The 20,517-nt window shown below is 48.2% G+C and overlaps 1 protein-coding gene across 1 annotated transcript in view; it reads right to left on the bottom strand.

Moving 5' to 3' along the window:
* The window catches only part of slc19a1 (solute carrier family 19 member 1), a 35,985-nt gene extending 26,652 nt beyond the window's left edge, over window positions 1-9,333 (bottom strand). The window contains 1 exon segment of the mRNA XM_052023102.1: window positions 8,801-9,333. Within this exon segment, the coding sequence (XP_051879062.1) occupies window positions 8,801-8,962 (162 nt within the window). The 5' untranslated portion in view covers window positions 8,963-9,333.
* Between the last annotated feature and the right edge of the window lie 11,184 nt (window positions 9,334-20,517).

Raw genomic sequence — 20,517 nt, 5'->3', positions numbered from 1 at the left:
CTAGTCTAAAGACCAAGTGTACAATAATGGCATTTCCTGGTACAGCAATATGTTCACATGTGATCCTCCATAAAGGAGTGTTCTACAGGATATAATGTAATTTGATGGGCACCTGACAAGGAAACAGTGTCAGACATGCAAGGGTGACACACACCCAAGAATATCTTGTGGGACTTCTGGAGTGAAGGAACTAGCATTGGAATGATCGTTACTGTATCCACACCAAGGAGAGCCCATTTTCACTCACCTAGTGCTAAAATAAGCAGTGCTTTGGCATCCAATTTCTGGGCTACTGCTCTTTGGGAATATCTTTATTGTGAGTTCTCCACCTATCACCCTTCCTGTTGATGAAAAAGTTTCTCCAAGTATTCCGGGTTAATTTGGACATTTTTATTCAATTAGAGTGAATGTATCTCCTGTGTTTTATGAAAGGTAAATCACGTTTGGCAAATTCGCTCACATTTTTTTGAAGATGTGACAGGGAGAGTTGAAAAGAGGGGAAACCAGTAGATGCAATGTATTTAGATTTCCAAAAGACATTTGATAAGTGCCACAAAAGAGGCTGGTGCATAATGATCCAAGATATTGGAGGAAGTGTGTCATCTGGATTGAAAACTGGCTGTCACATAAAAAACAAAGAGTTGGAATAAATGTGTCCATTTATTTCCGGCTGGAGGGATGCAAGTTGTGGAGTACCCTAGGGATTGGTTCTTAGTTCTCAATTGTTTACTATTTACATTAATGACCTGGAAGAGGGAACAAGATGCAAGGTTTCCATGTTTGCCAATGATATGGAAATAGGTGGAAGGGCATGTCTGCGATGGGATATAGATAGAGTGACTGTGCAAAAACCTGGCAAATGGATAATGTGGGGGAGTGAGGGGTAATGCATTCTAGCAAGAGGAATCAAAATAGGGCTTGATGGGATAAATGTTGAGCTGTTTCCACCAGTGGGAGAGTCATATACAAGGGGCTGCTCATTTAAAAAAATGAGATGCATAGAAATTTCTTCTCTCAGGAGGGTAGGGACTCTCTGGAATTCTCTGTCCTAGAGGGTGGTGGAGGCCAGATCATTAGATATAATTACAGTGGAGACAGATAAATTTGAAAGGTCAAGGAATTGAGAGATATGGGGATCTGGTACAGAAGAGGAGTTGAGGCCAGCATAGATCAGCCATGATCATATTGAATGGTGGAGCAGGATCAAGGGGCTCATGTAATCAAGGGAATTATGTTGTGTTTTCTTGTGTAAATAGGCAGTCCAAATTAGCCTACAAAACCGAATCCACATTGCTTCAAAATTATACCTAATATCGGTAATGCAGCATTTTAAGAAAGAATATCAAGGATAACTATTGGCCCCTACCCTGGGGCCTACGCTGGCCCGAAACCTATCGCTGATTCTCTCTCCGCAGACATGCCCATCCTCCTGAGTTTATCCAGCAATCTTGTCTTCTACTCTACAGAGACTTTCCACAAGTTCAGATGAGGACCTCATTGAGATGCCAAAAGTTGGGGCTTGATGAGATATTCAAACTCCTCACAAGTGTATTTTTAACTGCCTCATCTCTGCCTTAACCAGGAGTCTCTGCATTTACATATTTTTAATGAAAACGATTTTATTAAAAGTATAATATGGTTCTTTCTGTCTCCATGCACTTCCTCAAACCCTCTGTCAATCCAAGGGTTGGGGGGGGGGGAGGGGGTCAGTGAAGAATCATTTGGAGTTCCTTTGGAGTTGGACCCAGGAGTTAACATGGCTGGCACTCATTGTCAATAGGTCCGGATGAACCTCCCAACACCATCCTCTCACCTCACAGCCTTTAGCCCCCACTGCCCTCATCCCTTTCCCCAGCCCGCTCCCCACCCCCCCCTTCTTGTTCCTCTCTTTCTTTCTCCATCTCTACCCCCCCCCCCCCCACACACTTCCCCCACACTCTATATTCCCCAGAGCATGTTCATTGAGAAAGAGCATGTATTCCTTGTCGGATGAATAGAAAAATCTGGCCTGACCAACGAAGTTCCTCATCAAGCAGACAGGATGACCTGCTCATTAATGGCACTATCAATGACAACACATGGCATATTCTAGTTTTACATTCCCTCAGGCACAGAAATTGGAAGGATGATCTAACAGATGTTTAGAACAGTTGGATAAGGTTACATCCTGTTGTGGGGAATCCAGAGTAAACCACTGAATACGATTTGACGGCAGACTGTGCAAGGTGAAGGCTGACTAAGTAGGAGAGTATTGTCTTAAAGCGAGGGACTGAGGCAGGGATGTGAGAGAGGGAGTGGGGAGGGTTTCCAGAGCTAATGCAGCTGAGAGCACAGTCACTGCAAGGATTCATTACTGGTGTCCAGCTGTCAAATATAAAACCAAAGTTTTAGCCTGATGCAGAATCTTGACCCGAAACACCGACTCTCCCTTTGCCTCCACAGATGCCGCTTGACCTGCTGAGTTCCTCCAGCAGTTTGTTTCTTGCTCCACATTCCAGCAACTGCAGCCTCTCGAGTAGGTCTTTTTCCCCATGTATTCCAGATCTCAAATCGCTCAGTCAGTAATATGTACAAATCTTCTTATGGTTCTTTTGCTAATCATTTCAAACCTGTGTGCTCTGGTTTCTAACCTTCTTGCCAGTGGAAATGTGTTCTCCCTATTTCCTCTATCAAAACGCTTCAAGATCAAGCATCTCCAGTAAGTCTGCCACCCACCCTCACCACCTTCTCTTCTGCACAGACAGGAACCCCAGAAACCCCATGTAACCACTTCCACCAGTGAAATACGGGGGAAAAAAGATTTCCGAGAATGAGTCCAGAATTGATAGCTTGAGACTGAACAACTTAAGAAAAGGTGGATGAGAGAGGCCTTCGAAACTACCAATGAGCCGGACTTTGAGAAGAGATTTCTACTTGTTGGGAAAGATCAAAATTAGGGCCCCAAGTATAGTCAACAGTGAATCAAATTTGGTTAGAAACCTGTGCCTAGAAGTGAACCTCGCTGACACTGGTTAGGGTTAAGGTAAAGATTGTCAATGCAATGAAGGGAAACTAGAACAGCTAGAGGAGCAGGACAGTTTCCTGAATAAGCTGAATGAAAGGAGGAAATGGGGTTGGCCAATGTAGATGTGTTTCCGGTGAACTACACTATTCGTCTCTGTACTATGTCTGTGCTGTATAGTTCTGTGCAATGTAGTTAAGTGTAACATGTTGCATTTTACATTCTAGGTAACTTTACATAAAATGGAGGGCTGCAGAACCCCCATGGAGTTGCTAATGAACCTTCTACTTAATCCTGTACAACATCAAAAAAAGATTAACTGGACTGGGGTCAGGGAGGTGACATGCCCATTTAAACAGGATTAGTATAACTTCATGTAGTTACAATGAGGCCTAGCGTTGCCTCTTCTCACAGAGCCAAAACCACTGCAGCAAGTGAACGTTGTCCCTCTCCCCGCAACCCACTAGCTCGGTGAGTCTGAATCATAGTTGTTGAAAGCAAGACAAACAAACACATGAGAAATAAATTCTTTTACAAAGCACCTTATACCGTTTCCAAGCACTTTACAGCCAATTAATTTATCCTGAAGTGTGGTCATTGTTATAATGTAGGAAACACAGCCAAATTGTGCAGAGCAAAGTGCCACAATGCACAGCATGAAATCCTTCAGGTAAATTTCAGTGATGTGGATTGCAGGATTTCCCACTGCTCTTCAACATAGTTTTTGTACATCCATTTCAATGGGCATATCAGCCCTCAGTTTAAAAACTCATTAGGAATACTCCTCTGACAAGGCAACACTACCTCAGCAAACTCTGGATGCATCTACTCATGCTTGGTACAAGCTTGCTGAAGTGGGATTTCACAACACAGAGGGCCCTTCAACCTACTTAGACCCTCAAGAACCCATCTACGCTAATCTTATTTCACTCTCCCCACATTCCCATCTACTCTCCCACCCCCAATTCTACCACTCACCCTACACAACTATTACAGGTCGCCAGTTAATCTACCGACCTGAACACCTTTGGGATATGGGAGAAAACCGAAGCACCCGGAGAAAACTCATGCAGTCAATGTGCAAACTCCACACAGACAGTACTAGAGGTCAGGGTTGAATCCAGGTCTCTGGAGCTGTAAGGCAGTGGCTCTACTGAAGCCGACTTAAACTCACAACCTTCAGACTCTGAGGCAGGGGTGTTGTCCCCGAGCCTTCAACAGCAGTTTTCTGTCAATTTTACTGAAGTGGGATAGAAACATGTGGCATGAAAAGGGTTAAGCCCAAGCATCAACATTTTCTTAACAAAGGTTTAAGAGAGTTAAGAAACACAACTACACAAGGTTATGCGAATATGATTAGATGACCAGCAACTTCAGAACCCAGGTGTAGAGCACGATTCAATGAGGAACTTTAAACAACAATGCACACAGTATCAGGGTAGAAATAAAGCAGACAGTCGAAAAATTTTCCCCACAGCAGAGGTGTCTGTAACCGGAGGGCATAGGCTTAAAATAAGGAGGAAAAGGTTTAGAGGAGATACAAGACAATTTTTTTTTAAGGTTGGAATCTGGAACGCACTGCCTGAGGGGGTGATGGAGGCAGAGACTCTCACAACATCTAAGTATCTGGACCAGCACTTGCATTAACCAAGGCATAGAAGGTTAGGGACCAAGTGCTGGTAAAATGGGATTTGCAGAGATGGGTACTTGATGGTTGGCGTGGACGTGGTGGGCCGAAGGTCCTGTTTCAGTGCTACGAGTAAACCCAGAGGGGCTGAATGGCCTCGGCCTCCCACAACCTTTATAAACATGGGGACAAATCGAACACCTCCCCCGACGCCGAGCGCCGCTCCGCAGTGCGAGGATGCTGAGATGCGCCGGTCGGTGCCGACACTGATCCAAGTTACCCACTCACAAGACAGGCCCGGGAGATGCAAGAAACAGCACCGAGGTGGATCACACTCAGGGAGAAGAGCTGCAATAGGACCTGGACGTCCCCTGCCCGGAGCTGCGGGAAACCAGCGCCCCTGTTGCTGCGGCAGGGAAGGAGCTCTCCATGAGGCAGCCGCAGACCCGTTGCAATGCAAGGACTCCTGGAAAGGGGTAGTGGGGTGGGATTGCGAGGGAGATGGCAACACTTATCTGAATTGGGTGCACAGCCCCCCGCCCCCACCATGTCCCCGATGGTCTAACACCTCGGTGCAAATGTGGACCAATCAGCGAGGCAGGGATCAGCGCACGTGGGTGGGGGGCGGGTCAAGGGTTGTTTGTATCCGTTTCCAGAATTGTCACACTGAAAGTGGCTTCCACAGCAGGGTCAAGCGTACCTTGGGCAAAACGATTTGCATTTAATAACATCTTTAAAAAGACAGCAAAACGACCTCAAGATCAGATTGTACAATAACCACGATGCACGTTTAACTGCATTCATTCTCAACCAGCTTTGCAGTCCGGTACGTGCTACTTGCAAGGAATTCACAGATCTCCTTCGGCTCCTGCCGCGCTTTAACCAGTTTAGGTGAAATCAAACGACTCCTGCAGCACAACATCCAAGTGTAAAACTTCACCAATGTATTACTGCATTTAAAAAAAAACACAAGGCCATTTGGCGCCTCTCGACTTGCCCAATTCTTTCAGCGGGGAATTCTTTCATTCCCCACCCCCAGCTCTTCAATCGCGTCTCTGCAAACTTTTCTCCTTCAGGTAGCTCCAGTGACCCTGGTACGACCCTGACCTCCGGTGCTGTAGGTGTGGAGCTTGCCCTTTCTCCCCGTGGCCGCATGGGTTTTCCCTGGGTGCTCCGGTTTCCTCCCACATCCCAAAGACGTGCGGGCTGGTAGGTGAATTGTCCACAGTGTATAGGCAAGGGGTGAAATCTTTGGGGACGGGGGAGATGATGGGAATAACACGGGATTGGTGTAATAGGGTGCTTGATGATCAGTAAGGACTCAATGGGCCAAAAGGCCTGCTTCTGTGCTCTACGACTGTAAGCTGGTTGATGAGGCCGCATTTGGAATACTGTGTTCAGTTTTGGTCACCCTGCTGTAGGAAAGATGCCATTCAGCTAGAAAGATGCCATGAAGTTGGAAGGAGTGCAGACGAGATTTAGGAGGATGTTGCCAGGACTCAAGGGACTGATTTACAGAGAGAGATTGAGCAAGCTGGGTCTTTATTTATTGGACTGTAAGGAAATAAGGGTGATACTATAAAGTGTATAAAATCATGATGGGCATGGATAGGGGAATGTACATAGTCTTTTTCCGGTGTTAGGGAATGGACATAGGTTTAAGGTGAGAGGGGAGAGATTTAATGGGAACCCGAGGGGAAACTTTTTCACCCAGAGAGTGATCTGTATATGGAATGAGCTGCCAGAGGAAGTGGTTGAGGCAGGTATAATAACATTTAAAAGACACAGGGACAGGAAAGGTTTTGAGGGATACGGATCAAACGCAGGCAAATGGGACTAGCTTAGCTGGGAATTTTGGTCAGCATGGACCAGTTGGGCCGAAGGGCCTACTTCTGTGTTGTACGACTCTATGACTGTAAGCTAGTCGTCCTCTGAAGGGTCTTCTTGAATGCATCAGGTAATGAGTCCAAATCACATCACCCAGTTCTTTATCCAATCACCAAGTTCCAGCCACAGGGAACAGACGTGACCAGAATCCAGAGCTCATCCATTCCTGGTGTGCTTTAGTAGCACTGTAATCACTGTTGACACTGATTCAGGTCATCCACCCATGAGACTGGCCAAGGAGATGCAGGAAACAACACAGTGGTGGTTTACACTCTGAGCGAGGTGCGAGAACAGGACCTGCACTTCTCCCACCAGGAGCTGTGGAGAAGCAGCACCACCGCTGCATTGTTGTGGGCTACAGCAGGGAAGGAGCTCTCTGTGAGGCAGCCACAGACCCGCTGCATGCAAGGGCCCCCGGAGAAGGGGAGGGCACAATCCAATGCCCTGACAGTCTAACCCCACTATGACGGGTGGGCTGATCAGCCGGACAGGGATCCCAGTGAGACGCACTGTGCTTCGTACAAAAACCAGCTGCAAATAATTAAGGAGCAAGGAAAACTGACTGCATGGATACCTTGACCATTGGAACCAGAGCTTGGCTACCCAACGTAAGCACAGTGGTCCTCGGGCCACGTGCTGGGGACCACTCAGGTTTGGGTGGGGTCCTATCACGTTGTACAGCAGATGGACAGAGGGGGGAAAAGAGGTGGGAGGCAGTGTGTAGGTGGGAGATATTGAGAGATAAGGGACAGAGGAAAGAAGCACCGTGTATAGAAGAGACAGAGAAGAGGGACAAAGGTACGTGAGTAGTGTGTGTGGGGGTGACAAAGAGGGGGGGACCGAGGGACACTGGCAGTGTGTGGGGATGACAGAGAGGCAGGGGTCAATGCCGAGCTTGGTTCTGATTTACTCATGCAGACCCCGGGTATAGGTCAATTGAATCTTGCGATTGAAAGTCAAGATGAAGACCCTTTAAATGGCACCTCATTGGCATATTGTGCTCCCTGCTCTTTTTGTGACCATCTCCCTTATAAAGGAGATCCAATTTCAGTCAAAGGGGCCGTCGAAGATGTGTGTCCCCATGTGCATGGGTCACATGTAGGAGAGTGGATCAGGAACAAAAGTGCCCAGTCCAATTTGTAAGTTTGTGCAACTTCACCCAGAAGTGATTATCAGCACAAGGCACTTGGAGTGAAACTGAATTCTGCAGAATCAGCATTGAAACAGATTGACACTAATCCATCCACTTTGGAGGCTACTTTCTGTGTTGTTTCTTTCCAAACAGTTCCCAGTTTTGAAAGCCCCTTTTGTGACGATTTTTTTCTCCACACTGGGCAAATACATCAAAGTGAATTACATTTTGGAGAGTACTTACCGCAGTTATGTAGGCAAACCTGTTTGATATTTCACACCCGGAACATGCCAAACCTCAGCGGGCTCAAAGCCTGGGGGGGGGCACTCCCCCTCACTGCTGCACAGGAAGCTGAGTCCAGGTGGTTCTACTGGGGCTCAGCAACAGCACTCCTGTCTCAGTCAGGACGCTTAGCTTCAAGTATCAGTCCAAAACCCATGTAAAGTAACTCCAAGGGGCACTCAACTCTCAGAGGATGAGGGGTTATCCTCTTGTTCCACCTGGACCCAAGCGGACATCACGTCTGCCAGCCCTGACCCAGTGGGCTGAATGGACTCATTGAGAACCATGTTGATAAACAGGGCAGCCCTCCCTGGTGTACCAGGAAAAATTCATTCCTCAAACAAATTTACTGATCATGCAGTCACACTGCACTATATACAAAGCTACTGGGAAAAAACCTATCAGTAAACTTCCCATGCTGCACTTCACTTGGCTGCAAGTACTTTGGGATGTGGAGCAAGTGTGAAGGGCGTTATATAAATGAAAGTCATTCTGTAATTCCTATTCCTCTTAGTTTAAGGCAATTAACCCTGGGAGCCTCAGACACTCAGCAGCCCAGAGCAGTGCCCCTCCAGTCCCAAGGCTTCACCTCAGACTCCTCCAGTACATCTTGCTAACCTTACCCTGACGGGCTTACTGGCATAAACACACAACACCTGTCCCTTTCAACAAACTGCATCGATTATGGGGACTTTTACTGAAAGTTCCACTACTTCATGGCCACACAATCAGATGGGAACTGGACCCGAGCCACATACTACGGCCAGTGACCTAAACAAAGTTTGGATTAAATGCTTTAGGAGATCTACCACCCGTAAGACCCCTCTGTCACATTGGTCTCTATTTCCTCAGCCATCTGTAGGTCACTCACCTGCTCCCTGGTGAAATTCTTGTCTGGTCCCAGGAGGTAAGGAGTGATGAAGCTCTCTGCTGGTTTAATCTGAACCATGAAGCCATAGAAGCACAGGTACATGACGGAGAACCTCCAGCAATCGCCTGTCTCCGCCGGTTTCTCTGCCACCTCGGGGTCCATGCTGTTCGGATCTCCTGACGGGCCACCCGTGGCCCGGCTGCTGGCAGAAGAGGGGGTTTGTTTCCGTCTCTCTTGTCACCTGTAGACTTCGCCCCCTTCCCGCTATCGAGGGGCGAAGGTGCTGGACTCCCAGGACTGCCGTCACCAGCTGGCGGATCTGAACTCGCACTCAGAGGCAGCTCTCCCTCCCCCCAAGCCGAAGTGCCCTTGTGGAGACTCCGTTTCCTCGCCGCCGGCACAAGTGGCACAAACACAACCAACGAGGCTCGGCTGTGAACCCTGAGCGTCTGCGGAGCTTCTCGACAAGTAGAGCTCAATATAAGCAGGGCTTGTCCCCGCCTCCAGCCAGAGGGGAGTCCTGGCAAAAACATTTGCTCCGCTTCCCTTGCATCCCCTACCCACAAACCTCCTCACAGTGCAGGCTGGGACTTGGAGTCCGCCAGCTCCCTGGTTAACAGCAGCCGGAGAAAAAAACTACGATTCCCAGGGTGCACTGTAGGCATAGCCGGCTGACAGGGGTCTAAGCATTGGTGCACAACCACCCCCCCCCCCCGCCCCCACCCCCACCCCCAACCTTTCCAGTGCCTTGCCAGCGTCCTGGCTGTTCAGATCTCAAATTCACTTGGTCACTGGAGCCCGTGGAAGGTTTTCACTGACCAGTTCAGTTGCATTTAAAGTCTGAGCAGGGGAACCGATTGCAGCTGCCCCAGAATGTCAGATTCCACGCCACACTTTGGGTAGCTGGTTGGTTGCAGTAGCCCAGGGAAACTCCACTCAACAGCATTGATTCTGACAGCCATTGTCGAAGGATGTTCAACCCAGAGTGCGTCCCTTGTGAGAATATCCACGCCAAACAATGTTACACAGTTGATAGCAGATTAAACACTGCGGATTAAACACAATCCGGAGCGGATTAAGAAAGCAACGTTTATATTATTCAGCTATTAGGTTCGTGCAGCAGTGATCCCTCCTTAATGCTCCTGAGACTCCTTAATTTTTTTCTGATTATGAGAGGCATCGATAGGTGGACGGTCAGAATCTTTTTCCCAGGGTAAAAAATGTCAAGTACTAAAGGACATGCATTTAAAGTGAGAGGGAGGAACACTAAAGGAGATGTGTAGGGCACGTTTTTTTTCACACAGAGTGTTGTAGGTGCCTGGAACGTGTTGCCATGGGTAGTGGTGAAACAGATAAGATGGTGGCGTTTAAGAGGGTGTTAGATGCATGAGTATGCAGGGAATGGACGGATATGGATCATGTGCAGGCATAAGAGATTTAGTTTAATTCGGCGTTGTGTTCAGCACAGACATTGTGGGCTGAAGGGCCTGTTCCCTGTGCTGTACTGTTCTGTGAGACCTGGATTACCTATAAACAGGCACCTCAAAACACTGGAGAGCCATCACTCAGGTCTCTGCAAAATCCTCTTGAGTCCACTGGCAGGACAAGTGAACCAATATCAGTGTCCTCTCCCCGGCTGACATGCCCGGCACTGAGGCCGTAGTTAGGTTCTGCCGGACAGACCACGTCATTCCCATGCCCGTCACCAGACTCTCATCGCAGACACAACTCCGAGCTCTGTTACAAGAGGAGATGACAGGGTGTACCGGGAGACAGATTCAAGGATGTGCTCAAAGCCCCCTTGAGGAAACGCAAAGTCCCGACTGATTCCTGGGAACCTCTGGCCCACGACGGCTCAAAGGGAGAGGCAGAATCCGAGGTGCCACTGAGAAACCTCGGGTCTGTGCCTCAGCAGCACACAGAAGCCCGGCGTAAATGGTGGAAGGAGTGCGCCACCTCACAAAGTAACCACCCACTCACCAATCAGGCTCCTCTGGCCCCAACTGGGGCAGACTCCACTAGCTTCATCAGCCACCTCCAAACCCACAGAAGCCAGTCATCCTCGCTCCTGAGGGACTACTTAAGAAGAAGGGAAAGAGATCACTGCTGTAATCTTGGAAACACGGTGGTCAATCAACGTACAGCAAGATCCCACAAATAACAGTGGGATGGCGATCCATTTGGGTGATGTTGGTTGAGCAATGGACATTGGCCGGGGCTCCACTCTATAAAGTCATGCTGTGGGATCCTTCACCTCCACCTGAGAGGCCAAGACACCATCTCAACCCGAAAAGTGGCACCCCTTACGGTGCAACGCTCCATCGCCACCTCTGCACGCGGGCGCCAATCTGGTTAGCGAGCTGGCCCCTAGAGTGGAACTTGGACCCAGTGACCATCCTTGGAAAGTGTGCAGCCACTGAATGAGTGCTACCATAGGCATCTAAATGCTTGCATGGTCTATCGCACAAGGTGAAGCAGTTGAAGTCTGCCCCTCTTTAGTTTTCTAATTAAATTTGGAAGGATGCTAACAAAAAGCACATTTTTAATTGCAATTAAAGCCTTACTTAGGCCATAAAGAATAGATCAGGACCATAAACCCACGGTTCATTGTCTCTTGTACACTTCTAGACATGGGCTTTCAATCTATAAGCTCACTTTCCCAATCCCAATGGAAGGACCTGTTTCTGTGGTGTATCTCTCTATGACAGCTCCCCCTAAGGCAGGTGGTTAAGGAGTGAGTGACGGAAGGTGCTCGAGATAATGAAATGAATTACAAACAACCTGCTCCCCACAGATGCTGCTCGACCCGTTGAGTTGGGTGTGCCGAAGGATTCCGTGGGGTGTAACTTTTGATCTAACTCCCTGGTGGAAGGGTTTCTGATGCAGAGTTTCAACCTGAAACATTGACAAATTCTTTCCCCCCCACGAGATGCTGCTCGACCCACTGAGTTCCTCCAACAGATTGTTTGTTGCTCCAGATTCCAGCACCTGCAGTCTCGTGTGTCTCTACTCAGGTGAATTGACAGGTTCGATAGGAAGAGCAAAGGGTGCAATCCCAATGTTAGAGCCAGATGGTTCAGGGGAGTGTTCACACAGAAGGCAGTGGAGATCAGGACCTCTTCCCCAAAGAACTGTAGGTGCTACGTACGAACCACAACTACAACCGATGGATTTTTGTTGGGTGATGATACTTGTTATGACACTGAAGGAGGCCATTCCCTATCAGTCCCATTCCCCTCTCCTTTCCTTGTAGCTTCTTCCCCCTCATATGCCCATCAGCTCCCTGAAGTTCGCAAAGCAGTGGGGGTATGGAGCTGGGGTATGATGAGTGAAGTGGTGCCACAGGTTTGTGGGCTGAATGGCCTCCTTTGACCCTGGATTGTAGGAAGGAAGTTATTCGGATACCCAGTTGGGATCCCAGGCCACCTGTCAAGAATCCCCCCAAATACTTGGCTCAGTATTTTACCTTTCCGTCTTTCAATAGCACAGGCCTGTCAACGTGACGAAGGACCTGGCGAGTCAGAACCATCCTGAATGGGGAGAGTGAGTCTGGAAGCCTGGTCTGCAGGAGAGGATGTGGAGAAGCTCTGCATTTGTGGGGGATGTATAATTAACAGAGTCGACAACTCCTGCCAAGTGGCGGAGCAGGAGGAGGTAGCAGGGGATGGGGCAGGACGTGGTGAATCAGTTCAAACCAATCTGAAATGTTTTGTATTGTCATCTTTAGAAACAATTAAGAGAGGGAGGGGGTGTGTGTGGAAGAAATGCCTTTCTATTTTAAAAGCAACAGAAGCCTGGTTTGCATTTTTATAAGTTCCGGGACAACCCACTCATAAACCAGATTGCCTGCTCCAAAACGGACCTTTAATAGCCCAGCGACAATAAATTGTAACTTAGCACCACCAAGCTTGATGCCGTGGGCAACCACTGCAGTACCTTCCGGGGAGCAGTGAGTGCCTGTATCGAAAGCCATCGGGAATCGTGGTCACCCTTTCTGCGGCAATCCTGCCCTTTAGTGGTACCATAGAACTTGCCACGTCAGAGGAGGCCATTCGGCCCAACGAGCCATTGCCAACCTTGACCCATCCGTTGGCCACACTCGGATGTCCTTCCACCAGAGCCCTGACAGTTTCTTGTTCTCAAACTTTCATCCAATTTCCCTTCTGAGAGCTACTGTTGAATCTGGTTTCATCACCCCTTTAAGTTTGCATATTCTTGATTATCACTTGCTGTGTAAAAACATGCATCAAAAGTTAGAGTCATAGAGAGATACAGCACGGAAACGGGCCCTTCAGCCCACCGAGTCTGTGCCAACCATCAGCCACCCCCATTTACACTAATTCTATTTTATTCTCCCCACATTCTCCCCCCAGATTTTACCACTCACCTACACACCAGGCACAATTTACAGCGGCCAATCAACCTACCAACCCGCACATCTTTGGGATGTGGAAGGAAACGGGAGAACAGGGAGAGCATGCAAATTCCACACAGACAGCACCCAAGGTCAGGATCGAACCCAGGTCTCTGGATCTGCGAGACAGCAGCTCCACCAATTGTGCCACTATGTTCTTCCCATCTCCCCTACGCCACGGCTTTAAAGGTTGGACATGGGGAGAGCAAAACGTGAGGCCATCAGAATCAGATAGTCACCAAGGAATCTAAACAAAAGAAAACAGGAGAATATTAGCAATGTGACAAATGGTAACACAGAGGGTGATCGCGAAGAAAGGCATTGATGTCTAAGGGAGGTTAAATAAATACCCCAGGAAGATAAGATAAGATTATTAGTCACATGTACATCGAAACACACAGTGAAATGCATCTTTGCGTAGTGTTCTGAGGGCAGCCCACAAGTGTCGACGTGCTTCTGGCACCAACATACCATGCCCATAACTTCCTAACCTGTACGTCTTTAGAATGTGAGAGGAGCACCCAGAGGAAACCCACGCAGTCATGAAGAAAGGACAAGGGTTATGGTGAGGGTGTGAGATGTGGAAGGACTGAAAGAATAACTGAGTGGATCATTGATGGTTTAGATTGGGACAGTCCAAATCACCTGTTTCTGTGCTGCACATGCTGTGCTGAACATGCCCAGGTAACCATTATCAATCAATCTGTGCCACATGGTTACAAACCTTCCTGCCAGTGGAAGGGGTAGAAGCAAAAAGAATCTTCCTAATTTATGGACATTTCAATTAAATCTCCACTTAGCCACCTCTGAGACTAATCTCTGGTCTCATTTTAACTGTTCCCATCACCCCCCCACCTCCAACCCCCGCCCCCTCCCACAAGTTCCGGCTGGGCAGGTGAAGATAAAGTAGCCCTGTGAGCTAATACTGTGACATTGTGTTCCCGTTCCTGTGTTCTACTGTTCTAATACTTTCGGTGAATTCCTTGGATTTAATTTATATTGGACCAGTCAACGAATATTGTTTGAGATCTGAGCTGACGAACTTAGATTGGAGAGTGAACTGATCTTTGAGTGATATTGAACTTTGAGTTGGATATGAGCTTTGTTCTGAAATTTGCGGCTCACTCAGCTCATTGCAGATAACCTCTGGATCCCGGTTACTTTTTGTCAGGGTTACAAAGGTGGTAATTTATTAACTGAAAGCAAATAACTTGGAGTGGGATCACCTCAGTTTATGCTGCCTTTGCAGTTCTAGATTATCCAAAGGTTGTCAAATATAAGCATGTCAACGGGGATTCCTCAGGAAGTGGACTTGCACTCCTTAGGCAATAGAGAGTCACCATCGATTGTCAACATCTGTTGCCCATCTGGCTGTGTAGTTGGCCTAGAAACTCTCATGTTCCTACAAGAGGGCGTGGGACCAACCTGCACCCAAGGTCCGTCAAGGCCAGGTTCAGGGGTCAGGATGCCTGATTGTCAGGGGGCCAGATGAGAGCCTGTGCTGTGGCTGTTTGGTGGGGGGGGGGCGTTGAGGTCTTTGGAGGTTGTGGGCTGGGAGGATGGTGGAACATCAGAAGCCTTAGGACAGCTAAGATGAGATAAGATATCTTTATTAGTCACATGAACATCGAAACACACAGCGAAGTCCATCTTTTGCGTAGAGTGTTCTGGGGAGCAGCCTGCAAGTGTTGCCACGTTTCCGGTGCCAACATACCATGCCCACAACTTCCTAACCCATACGTCTTTGGAATGTGGGAGGAAACTGGAGCACCCGGAGGAAACCCACGCAAACTCGGGGAGAACGTGCAAACTCCTTACAGACAGTGGCCGGAATTGAACCTGGGTCGCTGGCGCTGTAATAGCATTATGCTAACCACTACACTACCGTGAGAGAAGGGGAGAGACGTTGACGTCTTCTAGAGAGTGGAGGGATTGTGCTGGAGGTGAGTTGATTTGAGAAGAGGGTGGAAGTTGGAGATCAAGGCCTCATGATGGGCCTCAGGAGTTATGGTTGGGAGGTGGGATGGAACAGGGCAGGTGGAGGGGGTGGGATTGTGGTTTAGCTGGTGGGTGGGGACCTGAGGGTTGAAAAGTAAGGAAGGGTAGAGGGTCCCAACGCACTGTGGCACCAAATGGTCCCTGAAACACCCAATGGAAGTCATTCCAGGGTCTGGTGGACTGTCCATTCACCAGCAATGATCCAAAAGGAACATTCTCATTTCATGGACGTCAGATTGAGGGGTGATGTATCATGCCTAGGGGTATTCAGACGAATTTCCTGAGAGACATAAACCACCCCCGCCTCCCCACCGCCCCCCCGTGGAATTTATCAGAACCGCATTTCACTGGGCCAATCTTCAATAACATAATGCTGAGTAAAACTAACTAACACAATTTAATTTCTGGCCAATATTGTGTTACATATTAACAGGCCACACTTGAGTATAAAGGTTCCTTCTCATAATTTGCAGAACATGTGAACAGTTGAGAGAATATTAATCCATTCACAAGGACATGGGTGGGTGAAGTGGTCAGGTGCGGGGCAGCTGAAGTTTAAGGCGGATGAAGAAGGGTACAGTTTTGGAAGGAGCATAAACCAAACATAAACCAAACACAATGTAACCCAAATGGTACCATTCTATAGATTTACATCTTTGGACACTAGAACACAATGATAAGACTGGTAATCATTGGATGTTCACAGTACAAAGTAGAGCGAGTGCCACAAGCAAGGAAGTCAAGGTAAATCTCCGTCAATAATTGGTTGGCCCTCAACAGACGTCTTGCATCCGATTCTCTCCAATACCCATTTAAAAGCGATTATTACTAACATGTGTCCACCGCTCTCATAGAATAAACCCATCACAACACACTGCACAGAATGATGCTGGAGGAGCTCAGCAGGCCAGGCAGCATCCATGGAGAAAAGTAGGCGGTCAACCTTTCAGGTCAGGACCCTTCTCCATGGATGCTGCCTGGCCTGCTGAGTTCCTCCAGCATCATAGTGTTATTCATCTCAATATTCCAGCATCTGCAGTCCTTTGTTTCTCTAGTGACACTGCACAGAACTTCAGGGAGGATGTTAAGGCCCAGAAGAGAATGTTCAGTGGATACATTAAAATATTACCAGCAGTGAGGGAGACTAGAGAGGCTGGGATGGTCCTCTGGAGCAGAGGAAGTTAGGAGAAAATTTAACGGAAGTATTTAAGGTCAAATTAAATTTTGATAGGTAGAAATTGCTTCCAATGCTGGGGGAGTGGATACAAGTTTCTGAAGATGATTAGCAAAGGCTGTGTATCATGAGGACTCTATGTCCAGTGAGAGGGGAGATAGGGTAATTCCCTCGACAATCGAGGAGACACAAGAGACTGCAGATGCTGGAATCTGGAGCAACACACAATCTGCTGGAGGAACTCAGCGGGTCGAGCAGCATCTGTGGGGGCAAAGGAACTGTTGGCGTTTCAGGTCGAAACGCTGCACTGTCCTGATGCAGGGTTTTGACCCAAAATGCCAACAGTTCCTCTCCTCCCTCAGATGCTGCTCGACCTGTTGAGTTCCTCCAGCAGATTGTGTGTTGTCATCAACAATCAAACCTGGTGACCCCCATTGCCATAAATGAATGAGAAACTTTAATGCATATAACTCATGTATGTCTATTCTCCACTCACTGCATTTTTTCTTGTGAGATCCCGTTTATTGAGCAGAGTTACTGTAGTGTTTGTTTCCTCTGCTCATTAAGTAGATCACTTTCCTGAGTGAATTGACTTAGTCTACTGTAGACCTGACCAGTGAGCGGAACCGCCCTACTCATCAATTCACAGGTTTACTCCCTGATTTTCAAAAAGAACAAAGAGTCAGATGAGGAAAGCACGACGAGCTGTTGTGATCTAGAACTCACTGCCCAAGGTGGGAGTAAAAGCAGATCCAGTGGTGAATTTTCAAATGGGACATGAGACAGAAAAAGCTGGGAATACCCAGCAGGTCAGACAGCAGCTTCAGAGAAAGGGAGTTAGTTTCAGGTCGATGACCTTTCGGAGTGCGATTAGGAGCCTCAGTGGTGCAGCTAGTAGGGTAGCAGCTTCATACCGCCGGCGACCCAGGCTTCATCTTGACCTCTGACACTGTCTGCCTGTGAATTTGCACTTTTTTTTCTCTTATGTTTCTTCCACATCTTGCAGACATCACAGGTTGCTAGGTTAATTGGCCACCTAATGTCCTTGGAATCTGGGGGCAGTTGATGAGAATGTGGGGAGAACAGGTTGCAGGAAAAGAATAGTGAAGGAATGGGATTGCTCTGTGAGCTGGCATCGACTCGATGGGCCAAAAGGACCTCCTTTTATCATGGAAGGAAATATGGAAGAGTGGATCTGGAATCACATTCGGGCCAGAGCAGGTAAGGATAGAAGATCTTCCTCCCTAGTGAAGGTAACTTAAATTTCGTACTGGCACAGTCATAGAGCATCTCCCACTTCCTAACCAGACCTCCATGCTGGACTATGCCTGACTTCTTTCAACATCAGTGAACCAGTGGAGCTTTACGACAACCTATAACCTTCCTCATCACCACTATTGATACTAGCTTTTTCTACCAATCCAGGTTAATTTACTGACATGAATTTAAATTCCCCATTTGCTTTTGCAAGATGCAAACCCCTGCTTTCCGACTGATAGGTATCTGGATCCTGGCTCGGTGGCTTGATCACATGGCTGGACATTCAACAAGACCCTATACACACATTCTACGGTTTGCTTTGATTCACCCTTTAGGAGTGGAGATGGAGGAGGGCATATGTCAGCCGGCGATGTTAATCCTTCTGCAGGAAGTTAAACAGGAGCCAAGTGTGTGGAAAGAATGGTCTCCTCTCATTCCATGCTGTAATGCTGGCATCCTGTAAATAGACAGGAATAGAATAACACTGTCATCAAGAGACCCAATTCCAAGCCATCTCAGGGTGAATCATCCACTGAATTATTATTTGAAACAAGCAGTTTTCAAGGAGTTCCTTTCCAGGAGTTAATTCTGAAGCGGGGGATCACAATACGGGGTTAATCTTTGCCAGACTTTCCATCAGCCTGACTTAGCCAGCCACTGTGTGACTGCACAACTCAGCTGGACACCAATGTCCTGAGCAACCAGCCTCTGAAACCCAGCGTGTGTTTCTTAAAGGGGCGGTGGATGGTGCCCGCTGGTGACAATGGAAGCCATTGTGGGGCACGGTCTGAGGTGAGCAAAGGTGAGTGGGAGTGGGTTGAAGATTTGAGCTCAAGGCCTCGGGGGAGGAGGTGGAAAGGAGATGCCCACGGCTGCCCAGGCCAGAGGAGGCATCAGACAAACTGTGAAAGCAGTGGAACCAGGTAACACTGCCAGCTGCCAGACATTGCCAGGGATCTAACCCAAAGGGTCTGGATGAAGAGGCACAAGATGTTGAATCACCTCACTCTCACACACACACACACACAAAACACACACAAACACACACACACACACACACACGCAAATACACACACGCAAATACACACACAAACAAATACACACAAACACACACACATGCAAACACACACACATACACAAACACATACACAAACACAATCACACACACACAAACACACACACTCAAACACACACACACACACACGCAAACACACATGCAAACACACACACACACACACACACACACACACACACACACACACACACACACACACACACACACACACAGAGTTAGGGCCTTCTTCAAATGCCATATATCACCAAGCGGTTTTTGCCTGTCTGCTTTGCACTTGACCCAACAGCCATGAGTATCGGTCAGGACCACATCTCGTCTTCACACAGTCAACACTGCTACCCTTCACACCTTGCACACTGCTCACTGTTCACTATCACAAGGCAGTGCAGTCTGAAGTTGGGTCTTCAAGGTCCAAGGCTACTTGTAGTGCAGTCACTACCCACAGCGAGGCAGCAGCCTTACACAAAAGGACCTTACCCAGTGTTACCCCAGCCTGACACCAGCGGCTGGAGTAACATTGCACAGCAGAACCAGACACGCACTTGATGAATGCACAGGATGTTTAGTTGACACTGGGTCCTCCAGCTAACAGCTCCTCCAGCTAACTAGTCCTCCAGCTAATGGGAGGAGGAAGAATTGAGAACACCCCTACCCACGGTAATGGCAGAGGTCAGCATGCAAGTGCCAAAGATAAACTGAAGGATCCCCAACTTCATCAGCCACAGAAGCACCGTGGCTACACAAACAGGTCAGAGGCAGAGAATCCTGCGGTGAGCCGCTTGAATGGGCAGCTGGAACATTTATTCCCCACCACCAGTGCACGCTGGCTGCAGTGTGCACCTCTGACAAAGTGCACTGTGGTCACTCGCCAAGGCTACTCCAGCAGTATTTCCCAGATGCGCCACCTCTACCACCAAGAAGGAGAATGGCAGCAGGTGCACGGGGATACCAGTTGCAGGTCCCATTCCCCTCTATGTCACACACCATCCTGACTTGGAAACAACCGTCGTGGGTCTGAATCCTGGCAGTTCGTCCACAACTCCACGGTGGGAGCACCTTCACCAGAGGGACTATAGTGGTTCAGGAAGGCAGCTCACCACCAACTTCTCAAGGGCAATTGGGGTTGGGCAATAAATGCTGGACTTGCCGGAGAATCTTTAGAACTCTGAGCAGCATCCCTCAACTTTCTCTGGTCTAAAGAGAACAAGGATGATCCACGCCAGTGCTTTGGTTTGGCATTGACTTCCCAGTACAGTACGCCATTCCTCTATCAATAAAGACACAGGTTCCATGTGCCTCTTTAAAAACCACCTTTACAGACCTGTCAGCACACTCTCCCAGTCTCTTGGCTCCTTCACCCGCTTTAAAGCTCTACAACTTGTTGGTGCCACCTCTTCCCACTTTTCCTCCCAAAATGAATCACTTTACACTCTCGGTGTTTAAGTTCATCCGCCGCTCATCTGCTCTTTCCATCGGTCTGTATCCTCCTGAGATCTCATAGAGTCATAGAGTTATACATCACAGAAACAGGCCCTTCGGCCCAACTCGTCCATGCTGACCAAGGTGCCATCCTGAGCTCGTCCCATTTGCCTGCATTTGGCTCCTATCCCTCTGAACCTTTCCTATCCTTCTACCTTGCTGTCTACATTTCCAGGACTGGTGTCAACGGCAAACTTTGGAGTTATCCTTTATAGCCGCCCAGGTCCCCAATGCCGGCTCCTAGGGTTCTTTACCGTATGTCTTCAACAACCAATAAGCACTGAAAATCAAAGGTGCAGATGCAGAAAATCTCACAG

This window comes from Pristis pectinata, chromosome 1 (assembly GCF_009764475.1).
Source record: "Pristis pectinata isolate sPriPec2 chromosome 1, sPriPec2.1.pri, whole genome shotgun sequence".
Lineage (NCBI taxonomy): Eukaryota > Metazoa > Chordata > Chondrichthyes > Rhinopristiformes > Pristidae > Pristis > Pristis pectinata.
The sequence above is the reverse complement of the archived record's forward strand: the minus strand, read 5'-3'. Positions and strand labels throughout refer to the sequence as shown.